Consider the following 12,081-nt stretch of genomic DNA (forward strand, 5'->3'; position numbering starts at 1 on the left):
CAGAAATAGAGGTCGGCGATCTCTCACAGGGTGAAAACAGTTTGTTGATGGTGTGACATCTTTGAATGCCATGTTTAGTCAATAGTTGGATGGCGGGCTGGCTGTTGAATTTCATGGGTCATTTCACAATGACACCATTCTATTTTCACAGCTTTTATTTACACAGAGAAAGCCGACTGAGCTTCTCACCAGCTGATGTGGATCACCTAGATTTGAATATCGACTGCCGGCAGCTGGTTTTATGATGTGGTTCCATCAAACCTCCTTTGCCATGAACCTCATAGAGAAACCTGTGATCAGCCCACACCGTAACATTTGACCAAAGTGCTTCAGTCTGCATATACTGTAATCCTTTGTGTTTTTGTTTTTTTACTTTAACTGATCTAACTCGACGTGATCTTACCTCCTCCAACAGTCGAGTGACGGCATCAATGTCACTGTAGGTCTTCGTCATCTGGCCCACTCTGTCAGCACACAGTACTGTGTGCACACAAAGAGAGACAGAAAGAAGAGGTCTTAATGCAAAAAACCCCAAAGTAGATTATTGAGCAGTCAATTCACTCATTAAAAAAAACACAATAGTAAACCATGTATTCAATTTGTGATCTTATAGCATTCATCCCAGGTAGCATGGCAGCAATTTCAGGTCTCCTTTACAGTGTTTAAAACTGTAATAGAGGTTTTTTTTTTTAATGTAAGTGACTGAAATATATATATATATATATATATATATATATAACATGCTCGAGATGTTGAGAAACTTAATGGTACTGTTAAATTGTGTCGTGGTAAAAAGAGGTGTTTCCAATATTTACTCTACCCTCATTGATATTGAGGAGGAGTGCAATAGTTTTTGTCAACGAGTACTTCATTTAACTCAAGATTATATAAGATTATTTGTGTTTGGAACAGTGCCGCTACGTGATTCAGAAAAGATAAGTTACTGAGTGCAGACACAGTGGTCAATGCGAAGAACCACTCCCAGCACTGCACACCTTCATTATCAACTCAATCCTTGTACAAAGCTCGGACTTTAAATCAATCACTTAACAATCCAGACAAGATTGTTAAATGATTAACAAGAATACATCACATGCAACTGTAAGAGCCTCAGTTTGGGGCTAACTCATCCATTTGAAGCATTCCATTTAAAACAACTATTTTCTCTGCTCCTCGAGAGCGACTAGTTTCATTGGTCCATTTGAAAATGTGTTGCCCATTTGGTTCGAGTTGTTCTGAAGTTGCATGTAGATAAAGTGACAGGGTGGGGATATATTAGACTATGAGCAGGTTTACTTTTGAACAGCCCTGTTAGTCACTTCTAACACTCAGTTGGAGAGAGGAGGTGTTTGTTGCTGCGCCGTCAGGAGGTGTAATGTCCAACATTGCATGATGTGTCATACAGTACTAGGAGACACAGCGAGATAATATGATACAGCAATTTAACTATCTCAGTTCCACAGAAATAATATAATACTACTCCAGTTTAGAAGGGCCATTGTCATATCGGGCTCATACAAAACAGAGCTGTAAAAGAGACATGCTGGCCTCCCACAATGCAAAACAGAGTTAGCCAATGCAAACAGCATATTTTCATATCATCATACATCGCCAGGCAGTGTACCGCCAGGCTGCTGGACTCTAGGCCTCAGTTGGCTGTGCTTTAGTTAATCACTTCTTTTAAGCAAGTGTAATGTTCACCATCTTAGATTAGCATGTTAGCATGCCGGCATTTGCTTAATAGCACCAAAAAGCTTTAGTGTTGCAAGTATTTTGGTCACGATACAGAGTCATGATCATGCAAACAAAAATAAATAAATCACATAACCTTCTCTGCTAGGTGAGTTGTTGTGGCACATATTGTTACCTGGGGAACAAACCAGCTTGGTGATAAGCGGAAAGCATACCAATGTGAAAAAAACCCAACTTGATAGCACAGGGTGCAGCCTGTTTACCTGTCATACTGTGTGCGTGTGTGCGTGTGTGCGTGTGCGTGTGTGTGTGTGTTTTCTATAGAACAACATGCTGGTTTATTACCATGGTAACATTCCACCCAAGTCTGATCAATAAGTGGGTACAACTGAAAATAACTATCGGAAGCTTGTGAGCCAATAGAGAGCCTTGATAATGACAGTGGACATTTGGCTTCACTTCTACTTGTTGCTGTGAAAAGATGGTTTGCAGGCTGACAGTTAAGCAGGGAAACGGGTTTAAGGAGAACACGGCTATGATCCTCGGCCACTTTAAGTCATAAATAGGTGGTGAGGGAAAAGGCGAAGACAGAGGTCAGAGAAGGGAACTGTAAGCTGGATAACGTAAAAGGAAGTGCAACTTAATATTGGAATGTGATCTGGATGTTGTCTTTTTATACGGAGAGCACGTAACTCAAGACTGACACACTCACTTGCTCTCTCTCTGTCTTCCTTGTGGCAAGCCGTTGATAAAGGAGAGAAGTTCAATGTTATGTCTTATTCACCACTACCAATCTAGATCACAACAGGCATCATGTTAAAAAAAAAGTCTATATATAGATTTACCGTTATAGACACTGTATGTTTGGTGACTCAGAGTTCTGAGTTGAAAAGAAGTTAAAGCTCAACAAGGACCTATTATCTGGTTTTCTGTCTGTGTTGCAGCAGGCGGGCTGATGGAGCCAGACGTCTGGAGTTCTGTCTCCATTGACCCCCCCCCCCCTGTTGCTACTGGGCAACAGACAACACACAGGTTAAAGACCTCAAACAAACACCAGGACAACGGACAGACAGCAGCCCTTGTTATTCTAGTAAAAAAAAAAAAAAAAGTAAAATTGTGTAAGTATGCATCATCGAGTATCATTTCCTTATTGGACCCGGGTTGAAATTCATCTTAGCTGCCACTATAAAAACTTCTTTATGCCACAGTAACCTCAGTGTCTCATGCACTGACCCAAATACGTCATAAAACTACTACAAAGTGACCAATCATGGTTGCTTTTTGAGCAGAATATCTTATATTCATGCATATTTTGTATTAAATGCTAACAGCTAACCAGATCCCCGCAGAGCCCCCCCCCCCCCCTCTAGTACCTGCATGAGACCCCCCCCCCCCTCTAGTACCTGCATGAGACCATACCGTTTACGTACACAGTTTATGTACACGTCTCTCAAAATGCTCGTCCTTCTGTGTCATCATCAACCTCTGTCTCTCTGTGAAAAATTCTGAATAGTTACTCAACCCTTAACAAAATCCCAAAGTGATTAAATACAAGCTAAAGAACTACATATCAGGTAGGTAGCTTTGTGTATTCTTAAACAAATATTAAAATGCTGATGTGACAGCTGGGATAAAGGGCCAAGCCCATATTTGAGCATGTCAAATTAGCAGGTAACCGGACCATGCTGTGCTGAGACAAACACTAACATTAGAGACTGCACCTGCAGGATAAAGCCACAGTATCCAATAAAACCCCTTCAGAACAAAACAATGAAGACGTAGGAATCCCGCTGCAGATACACTGAGCCTGCTGGCACACTCAGACTAGCGAGAACCAAGAAGAAGATTGCAATAGAGACGATGCCCGCGATTACAAAGAAGTCTACCTTCCCACAAAACCTGTTGCTCTTCATCCATCTCTTCCTCCTCCTCCTCCTGCTGCTCTGTGCTTCCATGAGAGGGAACACCAACATACTCTTCTTCTTCCTCTTCTTCTTCTTCTTCTTCCTCCTGCTCCGTGCTATCATGAGTGGGTAGACAAACATATTCCTCGTCCTCCTCTGGCTGGTTGGAGTAATCCAGCTCGTCCTCGGCAGCTGTGAGCAGTGCCATCCTCCACTCTCGCACTAAGGCTAACCTCTAAACCACAACGCCTGCAGAAGCAACAGCATGGCTCCTACTTTGGCTGTGTGCATTTGTGGGCGTGTGTGTGTGTGTGATTTAATCTATGAATCAATACCTAATCAGTGTGTGCCTAGATGTGAAAGTACACATCTAACAAAGTGTTTGTTCCCAAGAGGACAATAGGTGTGTGTAGTGTAGTATGTCTCTCAAAATACTCCATTGTAGATGAGTGGCAAAGTCTGTCTGTGTGCATCTGTCAAGTACCAAATGATGTCTGCTGATGGAGTTTCTACAAGTTTGTGTATCAGTTGTCCCTTGAGGTAGCTCTGTGAGACAACCAGATAACCTGACTCCTCCCCGTCTCCTCTGGGATTGGTCAGTGGATGGCCTACTTTACTTTACCACAGACAGGGGGGTGGACACAAACACACACTGTAAAGAGGAGGCTGTCCATCATAAAACTAGGTTGAAATAGATTTAACACAGCACATGAGAGCATTTAAATAATAATCTGTAATATTTATTTATCTGTAATCCTTAACCTTTCAATACTTTTCCACTTTTTCCACTTAGAGGAAATGGTTCAGGCTGGCACCAACAGGAGCAAATCAGAGCTGAGAGAGACACTTGTTTCTCAGGTAGGCTTCGACTCCAAAAGAAAGCAATTCCTTTTACAACCCCCCTCGAGTGAAACTAACTTGGTACAGTCCTGTTCAGCCACTATGGCGACAATGGGGCTGAGCAAACGATAATAGACCAGCACCTGTTTCCAGGGCGTGCCAGTCGCAGTGAAACCTTTATATGTGAATGTCAAACCTCCAACCTGTAAGATCAGGTGTGATTCATGGGATAGCCAGCTTCATTTGGGCTGGAAGGGTGGCAATCGATTAAATTAATAAAAAGGATTTTCAATACATGTTTTTACATGCGCCAAACTGTGGAGTCATTATAAAACTCCCAATTGTTCTTTGCAAGGATATAATGTGAAGCATTAAAAAAGCAAGATCAATTTCAAACTACTGCCCTGAAAAAAGACTGCTACTTTCAACTGTGACTGTGACTATGCAGCATCTTCAATAAGGGTTTATGGCAAATGGATGAAAAAAGGACGAGTCCATTGCCAAACTTCAAAACCTGTCTCTACAAGCCTGCCTCCATACTGGCAAAAGTGTGGGTCCATTAGTAAAGTCTTTGTAAGAGTTTTAAAAAATACCAACACGTATTTTGAAGCTGCAGCATATTTAGTTTGTTATTCCAGTTAAATTAACTAAAGAAGGAACAAGGAAGTCTCTCAAACTGAATGATTAACTTAATCATTCAGTTTGAGAGACTTCCTTGTGGCCTGATGACCGAAACTTTCCAGATTCTAACCTTTATCTTATCGTTAGAATCATTCGGTCGTCCTGCGTGCTGGTCCATGCACATTTTAATAAACTGTAATGAATGTTACTATCGTTGAGACATGACTACCATATTTTATAATCATATGTTCCACACTTTTCTTTTCACATTCATAAAGACAAGTGGAGAATAACTGTATATACTGCATGTCAATGTCACATGTTCATGTGAGCAGAGCTCGTATGACCCAGAAGACCCGACCCTTCGTAGATAAATACGGACGCATCAAAGCAGCCCCGCTTTTCTGCTCATTAGTCACTGCTCAACTGTTATAATTGCTGTAATTGGTTGAGTAAACTGATGCCAGCTCAGTACTGTCCTGCATGCTTGAGTAACTCCACTCAATGGTCCTATGGATGCAATGCTGCAGGCAACAAAGGAGACCCGGACAAACAGCGCTCAGTACTTCTGGGCTGTGTTTTCCCTCTCCTGTTGCTTTTCTGGTCACATTCACTTTTTACACTCCCACTTGTTTTTCCGTTATCCTTTTCATACACTCTCCTGCTTTCCGCCTCATTTGTTTGTGAATTACTAAATTGAACAGCAAATTTACACAATTTTAGACTGCTGCATATATAAACCTGTCGAAATCAAGAAATCCACCTTGCTACAACAATCTCCGTTTGTGTCCTTCAAGCCTCTTATAATACTACTCACTACTGTTTTTTTTTTTTTTGTGTGTGGGTGGGGCACAGAAACTGCTTCTCTGTTGGTAATGTTGCTTCAAAGGCCAAGGGATTCCATGTGTCTTACTTGCTGACAGAGTTCAACACTGAGTTTCTAAAATACAGCAGGTCATTTCTGAGTAAAACAAAACTTCCAAAATCAAATAGTTTTTATATTGATGAGTTTGGTACAAAAGCGCACTGTAATAAAAAAAAAATAAAAAAAAGTAATGAATCGCCTCATCTTTTGAGTTACTATCTCGTAATCACAAGAAAAAAACGCATATTTTGAGAAACTGTATCATAGGTACGAGATCCGGATTTTCTTTTGTGAATCCAATGCGCTTCCATAGTTTCGACTCTTAGCAAACTTGCGGGATAGAAGGGAAACAATTTCAAGTTCAAAGCTTTTATCTATATAGACATGGAAACAAACAATTAGTTTTCAGTGGTTTCTGAAACCAAATTAAATGCCGACACAACAATCCGTGCTTTGTCTCCCAGCTTCATTCTCGTTTCCTATAATTATCCCTCCATCCCGTCGCATCCCCAGTGGAGGGATAGCGTGCCCTCTTTCTCAGCCCTCGCCCTCCGCCCTGGTCGCCCTCCATCCAACCTTTTGTTTTGAAGGCTGCTAGAAGTGCCAAAGAATATTTGGCAGGCTGCCATCGACAAGGGTTTCTTAGAGCAGCATGCAAATCATTGGGCTAAATATAAGCCAACCTACTTCTACATCCCTCCCTTGCACATCTCAGAATAACACCAAACCAGCTGCTTTCTATTTCTGCCTCCACAAGAAGATTTATCAAAAATACTGTACGCTCATTTGTTTATTTGATCATTTCAGCATCAAGCCCAGTTGTAAAAAAATAAAAATCAAACCTGGGTTAGATGCCACGGATAAATAATATTGCAGATGTTTAAGCTGCACAGCTGACATGGGGGAGGTGCTGGGCCGCCTCAAACTGTTATGTAAGAATCTCTACAGAGAATCCCTGTAACATGCATAACATAGTGCACATAACAACTAATGATCACTCTCTTCCTTAATCCATCGAACCTTCACATTAAATGCACAGATAACCTCAATGTACTGCTATCAAATTCACAAAAATGCACCGGTGTCCGTATGGATAATAATTATGCAGGTTGTAGCTGTAGTGAGTGAAATGGATTACAGAGCACATTAGGACATGGATTATACGCAAGCTTCTTTACAGGACAAGGGGGGCGAGACAACGATAGAAAGATACAGAGGGAGGGAGGGAGGAGGGAGGAAGAGCCAGAGCCAACAGGCTTGTCACCAACCAAATCAGTTCTATAACCTGGTGTTAGTCACACATGTCACATGAACAGGGACCATCAGTCTCCTCATGTCTTTACTGTGTGTGTGTGTGTGTGTGTGTATGTGTGTGTGTCAATCTGTAGCTGCGTTATCCACACAGGTTACATACTGCTGCTACTGCAAGATTGCAACACTGTCGTAAGAAGCTGGGCTATGTTAAATAAATGCACATCACTGCGCCAAATTCTAAAATGAATGGGCAATTTTACAGATTTGCAGCCATCCTTTCTTCATTATCGTCTTGCTATATGTATTTTTTAAATATATTTTTTTTACTTATTTAGTTTTCGCCAGCCCCGAATCCTAATAAAAGGATTTCACTGCTTTAACTTTCTCTCGAAAAACTTTGCTTCCTTTCACTCAGCCACTCACTCACTGAGACAGTCTACTAGCTGCCTATATCCTCATAATAAACTGTTTTGGCCACCGGTGACTTCCTCATAAGCAGCTAGCTGACATTAGCACCAACAGCCCTCTGATACCGATTCAGAAAGAGGAATCCCAACCAACCCACCTTACTTCCACTGCCTACACTTACACCCACAGCTCGTCCTATAAGCTACTCTGTGGGCCTTTTATAGAAGCCCCTCTGACTCAGCTGCCACACATCACCTGTTACAACACCTACTGTATCCAGCAGCCGCTGCCTGCTGTAGCTGCAGCTTTAAGGCTGCTGTGTCTTACTGAAACATCTGTCTTGGTTTTTGTTCTTGTGTTGTGAATGCCAGTCCACAAGATCACGTTCTCTGGGTTGAAACAAATCAGTTAAAGATGGCTCCACTAGGGGTTTAGTTGAAGTACATTAATAATGTACTTAATTCTTTTTGTGTTGAAGTAAACGAAAACCCACTTTTTTCTATTATGTTCGGGGGATAAATGTCTATATATTTACCAAGCTTCTTTAATATGAACAAATCCAGCTTAATCCTACTACCACCCCTCTCTCTACTTAAACCTCAGTCCGTGTGTCAGCAGAGGACACATTATAAAACCTGGTTAGCTGGTTATCAAACACAGCATTATCAAAGCACTTCTTATATCTATGAACTGTGATTACAAACGTATTTACACACAAGTAGAGCTCAGGGTCGAATAGGCCGGAGCAGCAGACAGCTCACTCGTGTTCGTGTAGTTTCTAGACAGCTTGTGTATTTTGGTACCGTCGCTGGATGGTTAAAGTACACCACGGCGGTTACACCAAAGCCATCACTGTTCTATGCATTTCTTTATCTCACATAATGCCCACAACCGAGTTCAACTAACCAACAGAAATCACTTTAGTATATATGAAATCGACCTCTTACCATTCATAGCCAGTAACATCAGTGTCGTTAGTAGTTAGAGTCAACTCTTCAAGAGCTAGATGTCACTGCATAAAACTGTAGCAGACTTTCGTCTTACCATCAGTACACTCCTCATAGTACCAGTCCAGCTCGTAGTAGTCTGCCTTGACAAACCTCTGACCTCTGGTCTGGCCTCGTCTGTTCATCCTCACTGCTCTGACGGACAGCTGTATCGTTTCCAGTGTCCCAGCATACTTAGGTGAAATATCTTTGGCAAAAACAATGTCCCAGCATGCTTTGAGACAACCAGTTTGTCGCTAGGGTCTTACTAGTTACTAGTGCTGTCCGTTAATCAGTCAGTCAGTGTCCGCTTCTGCCATCCCAGCATGCTTAGCAGTTGCCAGCTGGCACACAGTCATGATTAGTGACAATCTGCCCGTTCTCATCATATGTCCCTTCTGCCCCACACTCATTAACTGCAAACTGTCAGTGTATTATGCTCCATATTTGTTGTGATGCTGGTGCCATTTCTGCGTGTCATCCCACAGCACCGTTACTTGCGTCATCCGTTGTCAGAAGGAAAAAAACATTATCCCTTATTGCCTTTCAGCAAATGTGTCAGTAGGAATCTGCCATCTCCGTCTGTCTTCTTTCTTTTCCTCAGTCACTCCAAAGCTTCAGCAAATGTGCCAGATTCTTTCCCCTCATGTCTCCATCCATTTACAGCTTCCGGTCAGTCCGTCCTCTGGCCGAGTCTTTCCTGAGGTCATACTATGACAGTCGTCTTCTCTCTTGTAACATCCCTTGCTCAGTGACAGCACTAGCTCTACACATGGATCACTGCATCTCCAACAATGACTCGATAAACAGGGAGATACAGAGAGTGAGAAGCAGCAGTCACGGGTTTTGCAGCAGAAGTGACGATGATCATGACTCAGTGGGGTGGGCGGGGTTTAGAGGATGCCTCCAGCCAATCAAGGGGTAGTGGTATCACTAGCTTGCTCCCGCCCCCTCCTCTCCTCCACTGTGTCCTTCTGTGAGGTTGCTATAGTAACAGGCTCAGACTCCCAAGGCCTGAGCGGCATAGCATGTAAAAGCAGTTAGCAGGAAAGCAGTGCGGTGTTGGCAGAGGTGACGTGGCTAACCCAAAATGAATGAACACAACCGGCATTCAAGGATTGGTCCTTTTAGTTGGAGAGAGGCAAAATGAGTACATGCAGAGTGCATGGGAGAACAATGATGAGTCATCAGGACAAAATGCAATATGCCATCCATTTCAATGACAATGTGAGCACAATTTAAAGTCAACCAGCTTGAAGGTGCTAACAGAAGGCCACAACCAACAGCTATCAGGCTAAAGACAGTCTCACGAAGGGATGTATTTAAAATATCATTAAATTCCATGGCCACTTTTTGGGGTAAGTTTGCGGTTGCTACAACAAAAAAGATGAAATAATACTATAAGAAAAAATATTATCCATATAAATATAGATGTAATTTTTCATATTGTTGTCACGATAGCTAGGCTTACATACTTAATCAAGTAAAACAACCATGATGTACCAGTGCGCACATCACCATGTTTATTCATAATGGTGTAACACAATTTTATCCAATAGAAGCTCCAGGTAAACACAAGTAGTTGCATTAATACATACATGAATACCATCACCTACTGTACTGTATGTGGAGAGAAAATATCCCTAGACTTCAGTGAAACACAGCTTTATGACCAAGATGAAACGAATATGACCCATCCGTCCTCCTCCACGGCCCTTATGATGTCGATACCCGGCCATCTTTTTGAGGTCATAATGAGAAGCAACACGTCTCCAGGACGAGGATAACCGAGTGAAAAATATGTGAAGGAAACGGTGGATAGTAAAGCACAAAAACCTATATTGCATATTTAGCAAAACACCCCTTGCAGAATACCTTATACTGTTTCTTATGCAACATGACTTCGTCATTGGCTGTAAATGTCAAGGCCAAAGTGACCGTGTCTGCATGGGGCAACAAGGTGAAGCTACAGTTCTCAGTTAAGCCTATTTATGAGACGTTTGATCTATTTTTAGACAATGTTTTTTACCCCGAGTCACTTTAACAAGTACATGTGAATTAGTTAACTGAATTAGTGATTGTGAAAAAAATAAAAACACTTTACATTCCCTTGGTCTGTCGTGTGCACGTGTTTTGTGTGTGTTTCTTTGCTTTCAATTTGGTGTGTGTGTGCGCGTGTGTGTGTGTTACAGCTGGTGTGGCCGTCGATTAGAAGGCCGCTATTAGTTTGACAAGACGAGAGCAGACTCGTGTATAAATACACAACACAAGGGCTGAGTGCAAGAGAAAGCAAAACATCAACCGACAGAGAGTGAGACAGAGTTTGTTTGTTGTGTTAACCATGGTCAGCTGTCGCGCCAACACTGATGGGAAGATGCCCCCCCCCCCCCCTCTCTCTCTCTCTGATTACTACTTAGTCAAGGTCAGAATACATGTTAGATGTCCCGCCTCTCAATCTCATTGTCTCGCTCCAACAACAGTTTCCTGACGGTTACATCTAGAAATGTACTTATCCATCCTTATTCTTTGACATAAGTTTGGTGTATTAACATGGCAATTTCAGGAACATATCAGAAAATATTAACGTCTGTATGTTGATAATATTTGAGAAGGGGATTATACCCGCAAAGACGAGTCGTCTTTGTCTATTGTGGAACCACAAAATGTAATTCTTACATCAACAATCCTCATCATTTTAAGAATAAAGTTGGACACTGTAGTTTTCCACCAAAGCATCTAAATCTGCAGTATGTGATGAACTTACAGAAGTATTTGAGGGTCTCTTCTATCTGTTCAGTCGTCAGGTCGAGGGAAGAGTTGGGGTCCACCAGTGGCGTGTGCAACCAATCATCTTGCTCGTAGCCGAAGATGGTGTCGGCCCTCAGCTTGTAGACGGGCAGCTGTTCCTCCAATAAGCTGATGATCTCGAGCTCCGGCAAATCAGTACTGTTACACACATCTGCACAGAGAGAAAGACAGACACCTTACAGTTATTGCTCTTTTCTTTAAAGTCATGACAGATGGGCATTACTTATTGGGAGTGGACAAAGGTAATGTCTTCAGCAGGGATAAAGATTTATGATTGCCAAAATGTCATCTCTGGGTTTTTGTAACAATTTCTCTCCTCATTTATAACAATAATAATCCATCCCAACAAGACATTTCATCAGCCCATTAGAGCTGAAAGTATAGGCTGCCCTCTAGTGGTACAAAGAGGAACTATTCACCACTACTTGCATCTACTGTGCAGTATTCAAAAGTGGAGACCAATTGAAGGCCAGGTTCATTTGTGTCAGTTTGCATCCTCAGTTAAATTAATCAAATGCTCACTTGGATTGGGGCTGTACAGTTCCTCCCCTCTGGTTGTGTTCGATTGCAACACATGACAAGAGAAACCCAGGTGTTGTTGTGCCACAGACTTATGTTACTGGCTGCAACAATGCAACCCTAGCCCACTTCATTTAGACCCAGGATTACTCAAAAGTCAAACAGACATTCAGGTACGACTACA

General features: G+C 42.0%; 1 protein-coding gene across 4 annotated transcripts in view; it reads right to left on the minus strand.

Annotated features, from left to right (window-relative positions):
• The window catches only part of trak1a (trafficking protein, kinesin binding 1a), a 42,980-nt gene that overhangs the window by 14,747 nt on the left and 16,152 nt on the right, over positions 1-12,081 (minus strand). For all 4 annotated transcript variants that reach the window (XM_076081375.1, XM_076081376.1, XM_076081373.1 and 1 more), the window contains exons 2-3: positions 11,335-11,529; positions 404-480 (exon numbers count right to left, since the gene is read on the minus strand). In XM_076081375.1, the coding sequence (XP_075937490.1) occupies positions 404-454 (51 nt within the window). In that variant the 5' untranslated portion in view covers positions 455-480; positions 11,335-11,529. The remainder of the gene's footprint in view (positions 1-403; positions 481-11,334; positions 11,530-12,081) is intronic.

Source organism: Anarhichas minor, unplaced genomic scaffold (genome assembly GCF_050575085.1).
Source record: "Anarhichas minor isolate MPS153535 unplaced genomic scaffold, ASM5057508v1 ptg000080l, whole genome shotgun sequence".
In the NCBI taxonomy this organism is placed as follows: Eukaryota; Metazoa; Chordata; class Actinopteri; order Perciformes; family Anarhichadidae; genus Anarhichas; species Anarhichas minor.